General features: G+C 45.1%; 1 protein-coding gene across 1 annotated transcript; it reads left to right on the forward strand.

Annotated features, from left to right (window-relative positions):
- Positions 1–1,107: 1,107 nt before the first annotated feature.
- Positions 1,108–5,430, forward strand: LOC111982475 (neuronal pentraxin-1). The gene is made up of 5 exons (XM_024014045.2): positions 1,108–1,636; positions 2,137–2,344; positions 3,370–3,614; positions 3,898–4,077; positions 4,684–5,430. The coding sequence occupies exons 1-5, from the start codon at positions 1,205–1,207 to the stop codon at positions 4,903–4,905; spliced, it is 1,287 nt and encodes a 428-aa protein (XP_023869813.1). The 5' UTR covers positions 1,108–1,204; the 3' UTR covers positions 4,906–5,430.
- Positions 5,431–14,586: the final 9,156 nt, after the last annotated feature.

Raw genomic sequence — 14,586 nt, forward strand, 5'->3', positions numbered from 1 at the left:
AAGGAGTCCAGACTATGGGCAAAATACTAATAGCCTAATGCAATATTTTTTAATTTGAATGTATGTCATGCATAATAGATTGTGTGATGAACACACAGGCAGGTAGATTCATTGTATGAGTGACACAACTCCTCCCCACGTGGGAAATAAAACATGACACTGCACCGAGATTGCATCAGATAAACCTGTGGGGAAATATGGGGATGAATGAGACACACGCCAACTGGTGGAAGGTGAGAAAGAGAGAGAGAGAAGATGAGAGAGAGAGAGAGAGAGAGAGGAAGTGAATGAGACACAAGCCAACTGGTGGAAGGTGAGAAAGAGAGAGAGAGAGAGAGAGAGAGAGAGGGTGAATGATACACACGCCAACTGGTGGAAGGTAGAGAGAAGAGAGAGAGAGAGGATGAATGAGACACACGCCAACTGGTGGAAGGTGAGAGAGAGAGACAGAGCGAGAGAGATAATACTCTGTGGGATAGTCAGAGAGAGGGACTCTGCCAGGATCCTCACTCTAGGGACATGGGGAGTGGCTTCCTTTAAGGTGGAACTTCAGACACATAGGCTATACTTGGCCAATTGGAATACACGAGTTAGCTCAAATTCAATCACTTCAATGCACTGTACTGATATATGACTTCGAAACGACTGTAGTTTAATCTAATAAAAAATAATGTTGGGGTGGATGCCAGTTCAATTTCAGAATGTAAAGAATGTAAAGCAGACTGCTATCTACAAGATATTTACCGCTGGTAAAACCAGTTCATCTTCTCCTATTCTCACTTCTGTATTTGTAAATGTGAATTGCAGACCATAATAATAGCAGCCTAAGAAACTCAATRCTAAAACAGTATAGGCTTAGTGGCAGTGCTTTATCTTACTCGGCCCTGCATTGCCTGATGGACATAATAGTACACGACTCACGTTATGCAGTGGTGTAAAACATATATAATATGCTTCCAAWCGCCTCGGTCCACCTTAAATAAAAGGCTGGACGTGATTAAGCAGCACAACCTGCTTCCTCCCCACTGTGCTGCAGAGAACCTGCCTCAACGCTGCCCTCATCCCGGCTGTYGCTAGCCTATAAAAACTAGGACAAGCAGAGCTGAAACCMCACAGCTATAGACAGGGGATAGCTCCGTGGTGTTGAAACCAACTGCCTGAAAACACACTTAGCGGCTGCAACACCGCACACACGCCAGGAAACATGCCTGGAATCAGGGAGGGACACTCTTGGCAACTTTTCCTACTTTCTTTCTTGGTTTTGGAGGGGTCGACGCAAGACTTCGGACAGACCCAGTTTATTTGCACGTCTGTGCCCAAGGATATGGACTTGTGCGCGGCTACGATGCAGAACAGCGGRCCGGCGGAGGACTTGAAGACGACAGTGATGCAATTGAGGGAGACCGTGTTACAGCAAAAGGAGACCATTATGAACCAAAAGGAGACAATCAGGGAACTAACGTCCAAGTTGAGCCGGTGTGAGAGCCAGAGTCTGCCCGAGGCGGGAGCGGGAGGCCGGAGAATAGTACCGGGCGCCAAGAACACTATGGGGGACGTATCAAGGGGTCCTCAGGACACTCTCGCTCAACTAGGACAGACTTTACAGACTCTCAAACAGAGGTTGGAGAATCTTGAGGTATGCATTGGCGTTTGTTTGGCCTCCCTATTTTGACCTAGTAATTTGGAATGCAGTTTGAGCTTTCAATCAACTTTTAATCCATTCTACGCGTTTCCAATCGGCTCGGTTGGTTGTATAGCACATAGTGCTCAATGTGCTAGTTAWAAGTGCTCTATATAGTTGTGAATTGCTTYCTATAGGGTTATTTCAGTCCAGTCACTAATGCTATAGACCTATTTAAAGCTCTTTTTCCGCATCCAGACGTAAAGTGATTACTCTAGAGCACTACATAAAGCCGCACCACACTCCTGATAAGGACAGACAGGCGCCTCATCTTTGGACCAATTTAGGCATTTGATGCAAATTGCCGAGGCAGTAAGCCCTCCACAAACGAGCTAAGCACCAGAGCTTTACCCACGACGAGCCCCGCCTCGTGCATGTAGGAGTGTTTATTTAAACCCAAAGTTATTTTAATCGTCCCATCTTGTCTGTTCCTATGTCCTTGTTCCGTTGTACAGCAATACAGCCGAAACAACGGTACGGCCCAGGCGAATAGTCTGAAAGACCTGCTTCAGAACAAGATTGATGATATGGAGAAGCAGGTGCTGTCCCGGGTCAACACCCTGGAGGAGACCAAACCGGGTCAGAAGAACGATACGGACCAGCGGAACCGAGTGGAGTCCACGCTGACTTCCATGCATCACCGGATAACGGACCTAGAGAAAGGTGAGTGAGCTATGACGCAAAGAGATCATGCGCAAATGTACACAGTCAATATAATAGTTCTGTTCATGTGAATGATTATAAAAACGACTAAACTGATTACATTATTTTGATYATAATGTGTGCATAAAGTTTTAATAGTAAAAAAAAAATCATCCAAATGTGGTGAAATTGGCTCGCTCAATGGTTTATATGTCTAAAACAATGCCAATTTATAAAAACAACCCTGCATTTCACTTGGTTAATTGCCTGGCCCACATGAGGATTCACTCCAAACCCGCATACCACAGTAGCTTGTCAATACAGACAGTGCCGCAGCGCAGCTCTCACCACAGTGCGTAAGGGGAGATGGGAGYAGGAGGTAGCTGCATTGCTTTGCATATATCATATTAACACAGTGATGCCACGCTGGGATAATAATTCACGTGTCATGGAGCGACAGCCAATGATCGCTTTATTTCCAGTGACTGTGAACGAGAGTCGTTAGTTTTGTAGGGGACATAGCGGCGCAGGAACTTTACCAGAGGGTTTTAACGATGTGCGCAGTGCTTGATAAAGCGCGCACAGTGTTGGAGACAGACAGGCGCATTTTGGAACATCGATCAAGGTTTAGTTCCTTACTGACAACCCCAAAGGGATTGGGAGAATGAGGGGGTTGGAGGTTAGGAAGGGATGGCGCGCGCGCGAGAGAGAGAGAGAGAGAGAGAGAGAGAGAGTCCCTGTTTGCCCTTCTCACGTGGTCACATCATACCGCAGAGAATAGTCTAGGGGAGAGATGCACAGTCTGTTCTAAACCAATTATATAAATCAGAGCATCGTCAAACTAAAAATAAAGGAGAAAACCTTTATTTAGGGATCGGAAATATCTACTGGTGGAGCAAACCATGTATACGGATAAACCAATCAATCAATCAATCAATCAATCAATCGCATGATATGACATAACAGACTATAACAGGCCTATGAGTGCAATGCAAATGATATAAATCACTGAAAGGTAAACAAGTAGACCTATGTTTCGTCCGCAGGTGGGAAAGACAACAGACCACTGGACAAGTTCCAGCTGACATTCCCGTTGAGAACCAACTACATGTACGCCAAAGCCAAGAGAACCCTGCCGGAGATGTATGCCTTCACCGTGTGTKTGTGGATTAAATCTAACGCGTCGCCCGGGGTGGGCACACCTTTCTCCTACGCTGTCCCAGGGCAGGCCAACGAGCTGGTGCTGATTGAGTGGGGAAATAACCCGATGGAGATACTCATCAATGATAAGGTAATGATCGCTGACAGAAATGGCATATTCTACACAGCATTTGGTTATAGGCAAAATGGACAGATCGCCATGCGTACATGTGGTGTGCCAGACTAGCAAATTAAACTACGCAGCATTATGCAATGTCTGGGAAAGTTATGGAGACGTGACAAGCAACTTAATTATACAAATATTGCATTAATAGCCAGTGCTATGTCTGAAAACATTCAAAGCCGTAGCAGTCATTAGTTGTAGGCCAGGCCTATTTGAACATATAGTAATGAGTGCGCTGTCCATGCTGCAGGTGGCCAAGTTGCCGTTCATCATCAACGACGGGAAGTGGCATCACATCGGCATCACCTGGACCACGCGCGACGGGATGTGGGAGGCGTTTCAGGACGGAGTGCTGCGGGGCAGTGGAGAGAATCTGGCGCCATACCATCCCATCAAACCGCAGGGTGTCCTCGTACTGGGACAAGAGCAGGTAAGAGTGTTCACTAAATGAGGATGAACTAACTTTATGATTACATTGGTATGCAAGTCGTGATATATTATTGAGATAAATGGCCWGGGGGAAATAATGATATCCATTAGTAATGAAAATATCAGAGCACGTTCTCTCTCCATTGATCAGAGGGAGGAATATTCATATAATGGGAAAGTTGAGAGACCTTGACGAAATTGTCAATTAAGACGTAGCCATTTAATTAAGGCCCTCGAGCTAGATATTGTGGGAATATCCCCACTCAATTGGGACAATACACAATCCACTTCAGATAGAAAAGTAGCAAATCTTTAGCAATTAAAGAGTAGTAGGCATATCTTGTCATGCAAAGCAAATAACATGTTAATGGTTACATTTGGGCTTCTGTGGTGGTGGAACTGTCACGAAGAGTGGTTGCTTTTTATTGTAGTTTTATGACAGTTAGAAATAGAAATCAATGCATTTCCATGGTATAGGACAATTGTATTCCTTCCAAATACAGTACAGTATGATTAGCCTAGTACACACATTTGTAATAGATTGGCCACGCGTAAAAGAAAGTCCGCGCGCCACTAACCTTGAACTTGTCATCTTGTTGCTCCACAGGACACGCTGGGGGGAGGTTTCGACGCGACACAAGCTTATGTGGGTGAGCTAGCAAATCTCAACATGTGGGATAGGAAGCTTTCCGTCGGGGAGATGTATAACCTGGCAACCTGCAACAGCAAAGCGCAAACTGGCAACGTATTCTCTTGGTCGGAGTCCAACATTGAAATATTCGGTGGAGCTACCAAGTGGACATTCGAGCCGTGCCGTTCGCTCAACTGAACTGCATTTCGACATGAAACCAAGGCCAATCCGACATATCTGTATTTCTTTTGAGCTTCTGTCGTTCTTGTCTTCATTAATGCCGTTCGTTAAAGACGATTTGATATGTATTTAATGATAAGCTTAAACCTGGGATTTCTACTAGATATTTATGTACGAAACAACTTTATTTGATCTTGAGAAAAATCGAATTCGTCTTGGAAACCTCAGTTGGACAGTGTTGGTATCTGTTTGTTTGGTTTTCTATTGGAGTTTTGTTGCAAGCGCACTTCAGCTTTTTTGATTCGCTTATTTTGTCTTGGACTGGCAGCTGGGCAATCCACGCCTTACGTTGGACAATCCACAGCACAGTGCAGAATTTATGGAGCCAGCCTCTAGAGTGGAACTCACGCTGTCTGTCCAAGTATTGTCAGTATTTGACGCCGTGAAATGATACAGCGCCCTACAAATCCCTCAACCTCACCCACCCCTCCGGATCTTGCACTGTGAATGACGAGAGCCATGTAGAGAGAGGACGCCGAGGGTACGTTGAAGGACACTGCAAAGTCGGACTGTAGAAATCATTTGTAATTGTCGTTCGCTWCAAAGTGTTGTAAACGAGTGTCGTTAATTGCCAACATGCTACAAAGCCTGGGTGCCTTGGGCAGGTGCAAATATTCAGCACATTCTTTTTATGTTGCAAATTATATGTATAGTTTATTTTGAGGAAGGGTGGGAGAGTATCTTGTTATTATTCTGATAAATGTGATTTAATTGAGGTTTGTTCACGGATATGATGACGTGTTTGGGCAGGTGTTTGTACTACCGGTATCTGTATTCGGAATGTTACGGTGTCTGTATAGTAACAGCATGACTGAGTGACAGAACGCTGCCACATCATCGTCCACATCTGCTTGACTATCCTTTCTGGGACTGGGTGGTTTTCTACACGATTGTTATATGCTCCAAGCATGGCAACACTGAAAGATATGAAAAAGATCTAATTTTCTAAATAAAATTGTGATACATAAGAGTTAAAAGTGTATTCATGGGCTGGCATTAATGGTATGCAGAAAACGGTGTGGATGAGAGAGAGAGAGCGGGATAATGTGGGAGAGAAAGGGAGAAACAGAGAGCAAGCGAGAGAACGATAATTATTGCTGGTTAAATCTGATTTAATCTTGCCACATGGTGTAGGAGAAAGACGTTAGTGCTGGATAAGTGAAAAAACGCCTGAACTCAGACTGAAGGTCAGAGAGGTGCTGGGAACAACTGAAACCGTGTGTGTGGTGTCTCTTTTTAGCTGACTGCAGAAGACAACACTCCCAAATGCTTTGTGCTGTGTGCGTTTGAGGCGCGCACATTCTGCCCTAATGAAAGCGAGGCCGTCGAAAGAAGAAAACGCCAAGTCATATCACCCCCCCTTTTCAAGAGTCAGCTCAATCGGTTGCAATGCAACCTGAACCAAACCTACAGAAAGCACCATGCTATACTGTAGCCTATACTGCTCTATTTGTTCTGTATCAATTTTCAGTGTTGTGTTAAGTGCCATCCTCTCCTCTCCTATCACATAACAAAACACTGCAGTCCTGGATGCTGATGGTCTTGTACTTTGACAGTTACTGCATTGAGCCGAGTCAGTTAATATTCCTTATCACCCACGTAGCAGATGGTGTAACAAACATCTCAGAGAAGAACTCACATTTAACTCTGCCTCTTGGCTTTTGGAGAAATTGTGCKGCTTGCACCATCATGCTTGGCTTGCTGTTACCATAGAAATCTATGGCCGTTACTTATAAATCCCATYGGTAGTTAGTTATCCAGAGGGAGAACTGGGAGGGAAATTCTCTTGAAAGACCAGTTAGAAAAATGATCTTCCCTGAGGGCCAACATTGATCAGATAGCGAGCAATGAGCGGCTATAGGCCTTAGTTAGTAGGTAGCCAGAGGGAGATATGGGAGATGTAGTCCCTGACAGAAAGAGAAAGAGGTCCCTTGAGGGGACAGACCATCATTAGGTCGGACAGAACATTCACACACAGCCTCACTGACCCAGAGACTCATTCTCCCAAGGTGCACTACCTCTTACCCAAGGTCAAGAGCCCAGCAACAAAGTAATGAGGTGGGAGCTCTCCTTTAGAGAACAGGCGTCCTTGCTCTTCTCACTATCATAATTTCACCCTCATACAGAACACACACCAAACTGGACTGGTTACACCTGAGGCCTGTTTCTGAAGGGTCGAGAGAGTACATTGGACTGGTAAACAATGCTGGAGAAAGGTTGGAATTGCATAATGAGTCTAGGMGGTGGCCTAAAACTAGTGGGTTGAACCAACAGTAATTCAAAACTTATGGGGGAGCTTGTTTTACATGTTCAACACAGGGAGCCAGGGGCGTCATCCATCCATTATTTTAGAGGGGGCGCAAAGTAAGTTAGGATGGAGGGGTGCTGATAAATGTGAGAATTTAGCATTTTTGAAACACCTGAAACAGCTTTTTCCTTAAATCTCCAGCCATAATCATTATGCCTATTTCTATGTAAAAAATATGTCTATTTTTCTGCATAGGTTATATAATCATACCTCTTTATTTTAATTAAAGATGCACATTGATTCMTTAAGAACTTTTAAGCCTTAGGAGATTAATACAACACTGGAATATAGCATCATAGCCCAAGAATTAAAGCAATTTGAGTATTTTCTAAAGTCTACTGTAGCAACCTTGCCAGCAGGCATGCCAGCTACGATAGTTTGACAAGCTACTCTAACTTGATTGACAGCCTGAAATGGCTTGGTTGCTAGTTAAGAGGTTGGGAGATCGGGAAGCTATCTAGGTGGKTAGCTAAAGCAAACTTCATACATTTGRTACAGTAGGTGGCTAGTATTATAGAGAAACAACAAAACAAAATGTTCATTTTATTTATTTATCAAGAAGGAATCAATAGGCTACATTGCTTACGAGTCATGCCGAATCACCGGCAGCTGAAATCAAATCAAACGCTCTGTGTGGTCACTCAACTCTCCTTCCTCCACTAATGATACTGTCTGCATGCACTAGAGCCCTCAAACTCAACTCTGGACTTCGAAGCCAGTTCCACTGCGTTCTTTCATCCCCCCCCCCCTCTAATCAGGGACTGAATTAGACCTGGGACACCATGTGTGTGCAATTCATTATCAGGTAGAACAGAAAACCAGCAGGCTCCGGACCTCGTAGGGTAAGAGTTGAACACCCCTGCACTAAAGCATCTAGTGTCCTGCCTAGCATTTCTTTGCTCCATGGTACACCTTGGAAGGAACCACTTWCTAGGGAGAATGGGGGAGGGGGTACTCTTTGCCTGGTCCAGTAAGTGTGCCCCCTCAGCAAAATGCCACTGACAGATATTTTTATCAATAATTACGATAAAACGTGGTCTTAAAAATGACATTTTGTAATCAATTTAACATCTGAAAAATTTAAAAGAGGACAAATCTGAGGGGGAACTTCGCCTTGTGCCCCCTATGGGCATGACACCTCTGCAGGGAGCTCCCCCTGCTTTGATATGGGAGTGCCCAGCCCTRTTGAACACCCCTGTAAATACTCTGCTATGTTTCACTCAATATATTTATTTAGTCCAGGACTAGGACATCCTACACACTCAATTCACTAGTCAACAAATCACCAAGCCTCTGATTAGTTTAAGCAGGTGTGCTACTACTGAAATAGATTAGAAGTGGAAGTGGCTTGGTGGCCCGAGGACAGGGTTGAGAATCACCCAAATAGCACGTTGACAAGGGATGAGGCTCCACTATACTGTCCTAACAACAGCAGGGTCAAAGGAGAGGAGAGGAGGGAGGGTGATCTACTGCCACAGTATAAGTTTATAGCCAGCCTCTCAGTTGACGTCACCACAAAGCACCCGTCAATGGTGGCCATGCCATCATAATCACTGGGGCTGCTGATTACTACGCTGCTCACTAATTCCCTGCTAGCGTAATGCTGCTAAGCTGTAGAGGTGGTGTAGTGCATTGCTAGAGTACGACCGTGGATTTGTGAAGTGGTCATCTGAATATTCTTTGTGCCAGGACACGTCATCAATTGTACCCGGCATACATTCCCTTGAAAAATGTAAATAACTGATCTGAAAAGCTGATAGAAATCAGTCGAAGGATCAACCTATGAAAGACATGAAATCTCATATATAACATGATCACTTTCCTGTCAAACTGACCTAGACTTMAATTGATCCGGATAACTGTAATTTCAGATCCTAATTTAAGTAATGAATAATTAACCAATCCATAAATCAATGCCCTCAATCTTAATTCAAACAGACAAACCATTCAATAAAATWACAAACTCTACAAGGACAATATGAAAACAGTAATAGACTTTAGTGTAAGGATTTCTGCCAAGGGTTGTTACACATGCTGAGTTACATTAGATAACGTTTTGCTGGGCAAGCACCACTTTTTAGGGCACCTCTCTTGCCTATATGTAAACATCTGTTATTTCTCATACCATAGAGGTTAACCATAAGGTGCCCTACTTCCCAATTCAGGCTCCAACCCTCTTTATAGAGCTACGTTTTGTAATCAGTGTCCCACAATGCAATGAATCTCCAGTCAACCGCTCATAAATAACTATCTGCAATGAAAGAATCAGCCTGAGAAATATTGGTTCGCACATACATTTTCTCACAGTACTGAGCACTGACCTGGAAAGCTCCTGGAATGCTATTTTCTCTTTACAATACAGTGCTACTGTAAATACAATAGGCAAGGCTAGCGGTTTTATTTCAAGGATAATGGCACATAAGTTATGAAGGAAAGAACATGATTTATGTCATTCCCCAACAAAGATACAACTTTTTATATGCAATGATACACAAAACGTGACACACTATGTTATGTTCAGTTCACCACCAGACCAGTAACCACTGTCAACCAACGTACGCCACAGCCATAAATACCACCATATCAAGATTGAAATATTGTTCAAATCCTCCAGATCAATGTCATGGTCAGTTCACCTCACCACAAAACCGATAATCTCTGTCAACCAATATGGCCATATCTGTCACCATATCCATCGACGATACCAGTAAGATTCATGGTGCCTCCCCAGCAACGTAAATCTTTCCTAGGGAAGAGTTTTTTGTTCAGATTGAGTGGATAAAGAGATGACATTTCAGCTGTCTCATTAATTCATAACCTGTCCCAGGTGGCACTAGTCCCTGGGAGGAAGATGAATAACGCTCTAGTGCAGAGGAGCAGTCATACCTCTTGTTGACGCGGGTAGCACAGACTTGCACAACACCGTGCACCATAATGAGAGCCTGGGGTTGATGTGCTAAAACATGCAAATGCAGAATGCAAGGAAAATCTGGAAATCCCGTCCCAGAACCCTTTTTTCCCCCCACACTCCCTTATGTATTGTGCACTGCAAGGCCTGTCTACTACAGATGTATGATCTTAATTCGATCACCCAGTTGCAGGAGTACTTTCCTGCTGTTGTCACACCCTGATCAGTTGCTTGTTATCCCTGGTGTATTTATCTCTGTGTTTCCCGTCTCTCTGTGCCAGTTCGTCTTGTATGTTCCAAGTCAACCAGCGTGTTTTTCCCGTGCGCCTGCCTTTTCTATTGTCTTTTACTAGTCCTCCCGGTTTTGACCCTTGCCTGTTTCCTGGACTCTGAACTGGTTTTGACTTTTGACTTTTTGCCTGTCCACGACCATTCTCTTGCCTACCCCTTTTTGGATATAATAAATATCTAAGACTCAAACCATCTGCCTCCCGTGTCTGCATCTGGGTCTCGCCTGTAGCAAACTGGCTGAAATAAAGATCCTACATCTGTATGCAGTGCTGTCAGTGTGTTATTTCAGCCTGTGCAACATGCAGGAAACAGTTCCCTCCTTTATCATAACTGCACTGAACAGACACTCTGGGTGAAGGGGGATTCTACTAACAGCTGAGGACTAAAAGTGGGCCATCCAACTCAGCCGAGTCTTTAAAGAGAGAAAGCCACACCTCCCTCCCTCCTCATCCTCCTCTCTTCTCCTCCTCTGGTCTTCTTCCATGGAGAGGTAGTCACAGAAGGCAGCACGAGCATAGCTCGTGGCATTTAACGAGCAGTGGAGTCTTCCGGGCTGGATGCAGGCTGGGATAATGAGCCCGGCCACAGGTAAGGTCGGGATCCATGTGGTTCTTCCTTCTTATAGGGAGGCCGCTGACGGCACATCTCCACTACAGTTGGACAGAGACCGGAGAAAGCGAGAGAGAGCGAGAAAGAGAACAAGAGAAAGCGAGAGACAGCGAGAAAGAGAACAAGAGAGAGCGAGAGGGAGATTCTCTAGCATCCTATTCCAACCCAAAACGTAGACTAGAAGAAACATTCCTGGCCTTCTGTGTCCATTGCCCTCTTTTCCGATGCCTCAGAAAGAAATCCTTCCATCAGAGGTAAGACGAATGTCGATGGTGGGTGTGAGTCAACCCAAAGACAAGCAGGAGAAGCATATCTAGCCTGAAGGATATCCTTACGCTCCAGACTTTGTCCACTCCAAGTTTGACCCACTCGAATGCTGTATCCTTCTCCAGTAGCACCAGCAGGATGAATGGTATTGGTGTCAGTCAGTAAAGGCTGAGCTATAGGTACACAGATGGAGGATCTCTATGCCTGCGGCTCTCTGACCTCTCAGGTGAGTTCACAGTTCAGACAGGTCCAGCCCAGTGGTTCTGACCAGCTGTTATTGGCTGTGTACCAGACAACACTGCCCAGACACTGGGCAACAAGGTCAGTCGGGCAGCTGTGGAAGCCTGGCTAAAAGACGGTACACAGGCCAATATAACCTCTCCAGCTCCCATCGCGCCACCTCCATCTGTCCTGAATCATTGATGAGTAGCCTAGCCTAGCTTAGCATTAGCAACCCTGCGTTCTTTTCCCCCTTACCGGCGCCAGCATGAAAAATGCACGAGTGACGCACATCAACAGGAAGTTGAAGAGGAACGGGGAAGAGGCAGCAAGGGGATGAGGGAAACACATAAGGATCTCCACTTTAGCGAGTCATGACTTGTTTAAAAGGGGGAGTTTCTGGTAGCAGCTCTCTGAGGGCTTTCTAAGGCAGAGTGATGAGATGGAGATCGGATTCAGGAAGGGGAACAGAGTTTAGGGGGTAGCAGGCATGACAGCAGTTAACAAGGAAGAGGACTGGTGCAGTGGGACGTTCTGTAACACCGAGAGCACACTGTACAGAGAGAGAGAGAGAGAGAGAGTGACACAGTCACTGATACCTTCCCCACCTATCTTTCTCCCTCTCTCTCCATACCTCGCTCCACCCCTCTCTATCGTGCTCGCTCTTTCTCCTTATCTGTCTTTCTCCTTCTCTCGCTCTCTCATTTCTCTGCCTGTCCCAGGGGAGCCAGTTATACACCACATCTCACAGAAACAGGTCATCCACCAGAGGAGGCGAGTGATTTCCAGAATACAAAAAAAGCTGACATTGAACTGATCCTTGCATTGACTAAACAGTGTTGAGAGAAGAGGAGAGGAGGGGCAAGGAGAAGAGAGGACGGGAGAGGAGGAGAAGTCACAGCCACGTGGTGGAGATCATAGGAACCTAAGGGGGCGTGAATGCACGTGTATAGAAGAACCCAGGAGAAGGCTGTGTGGGATGAATGTGGTCTGTCCCAAATGGTGACCACCTAGAGCTGGAAAGGGGAAGGGTGTAAATTGAGCTATGTAATCTCCCCAAGGTCCCTCAATTAGACGCTTTCACATATTCAAGGTCACTTGTAGCAGAAGCGACCTTGGCTGTAGTGTAGGCATTAAGGGCATACGATAACACTTTTRTTTTTTTTTTACCACAGCTCCCTCTTGAGTGATCACAGCTCTAATGGAAGAGCTTGTCTATGTGTGACCAGGACTCAGCGGGAGAAAGGGGGGAGAGGTAGAGCGAGAGGTAAAGAGAGAGAGAGAGAGTTAGAGAAAGCATGTTATGGAGGGAGAATGGTAGAGTGAGCGCTGTGGGACGGGGGTCTGATGACAGTGGAACGGAATACGATAGATGCCGTCGGGCCGGCAGGCCCACACTGTACATATTCCATCTCACAGCCAGGTCGGGGAATGCCGATGATGCCAGCTCTCTCTCCCTCATCCCTCCGTGCCTGAGCGCCGCAATATCAGCATGAATAATTGAACATTGAACGAGCCCGAATCGGGGATTGGAGAATTTCTGTTGCGGATATCTTGAGGCGGCAGCGGTAGAGACAGCAATAGCTTTTTCCAAACACACCACCTCGTATTCAACAGTGTGGAGGAGATCTCCTTGGGGATACACGAGAACAACAATAACACAAATCCTCGCCCGGAAGGGGATCTGCTAGCTAAATGCCGGAGCTGGCAGTTCTATCCTGGACTATGCCTTTAATCTCTACAGTACCTGCAATCTGATTAGAGTACTGCAATGTAATCATCTGTGTGGACTGGAGACCTGTTGTTTACCTGTGGGGAACATTTAGGACATTGGTCTTTGAGGATACTTGTGACACACAGTTATTAAGGAGACGGTAGAACCCACCCACCCCACCCTCCACTCCACCCACCACCCCCCACACACACACACACACACACTATATGGAGGTGTGACAAGAGGAGACGTATTACACTCCGTGTTGCTCCACACGCCTTAATCGCCTCCCCACTCCACCCACCATCTGGGCACCGCACCCTTCATTATTAGGTCAGTCGCGGCTGTGCCAGCTGCTCATATGCACGCACGTACGTCCACTCGTGCGTGCATACACACACACACACACACACACACACACACACACACACACACACACACACACACCACACCACAACAACACGAGCATGCGTATATTCTCAGGCACGCATCTCCTTAAACATTTACTTCTCCAAGAAGAAATGCGATGTCACCTGTCTGTAGTGTGAGCAGGCATACTGAGTCAGTGAGTCAGAGAGAGTGTCTGTCTGTGTTTGAGAGAAAGAATCAAATCAAATCAAATTGTATTATATTATCATTTAATGTTATTTGTCACATACACATGGTTAGCAGATGTTAATGCGAGTGTAGCGAAATGCTTGTGCAATGCAGTAATAACCAACGAGTAATCTAACCTAACAATTTCACAACAACTACCTTATACACACAAGTGTAAAGGGATGAAGAATATGTACATAAAAATGTACATGTACATATGTACATATGAATGAGTGATGGTACAGAACGGCATAGGCAAGGTGCAGTAGATGGTATAGAGTACAGTATATACATATGAGATGAGTAATGTAGGGTATGTAAACATTATATTAAGTGGCATTGTTTAAAATGGCTAGTGATACATGTATTACATAAAGATGGCAAGATGCAGTAGATGGTATAGAGTACAGTATATACATATGAGATGAGTAATGTAGGGTATGTAAACATTATATTAAGTGACATTGTTTAAAATGGCTAGTGAAAACATTTTTTTTCATACATTTTCCATTATTAAAGTGGCTGGAGTTGAGTCAGTATGTTGGCAGCAGCCACTCAATGTTAGTGATGGCTGTTTAACAGTCTGATGGCCTTGAGATAGAAGCTGTTTTTCAGTCTCTCGGTCCCTGCTTTGATGCACCTGTACTGACCTCGCCTTCTGGATGATAGCGGGGTGAACAAGCAGTGGCTCGGGTGGTTGTTGTCCTTGATCATCTTTATGGCCTT

The sequence above is a fragment of the Salvelinus sp. IW2-2015 genome, linkage group LG21, assembly GCF_002910315.2.
Source record: "Salvelinus sp. IW2-2015 linkage group LG21, ASM291031v2, whole genome shotgun sequence".
Classification (NCBI taxonomy): domain Eukaryota; kingdom Metazoa; phylum Chordata; class Actinopteri; order Salmoniformes; family Salmonidae; genus Salvelinus; species Salvelinus sp. IW2-2015.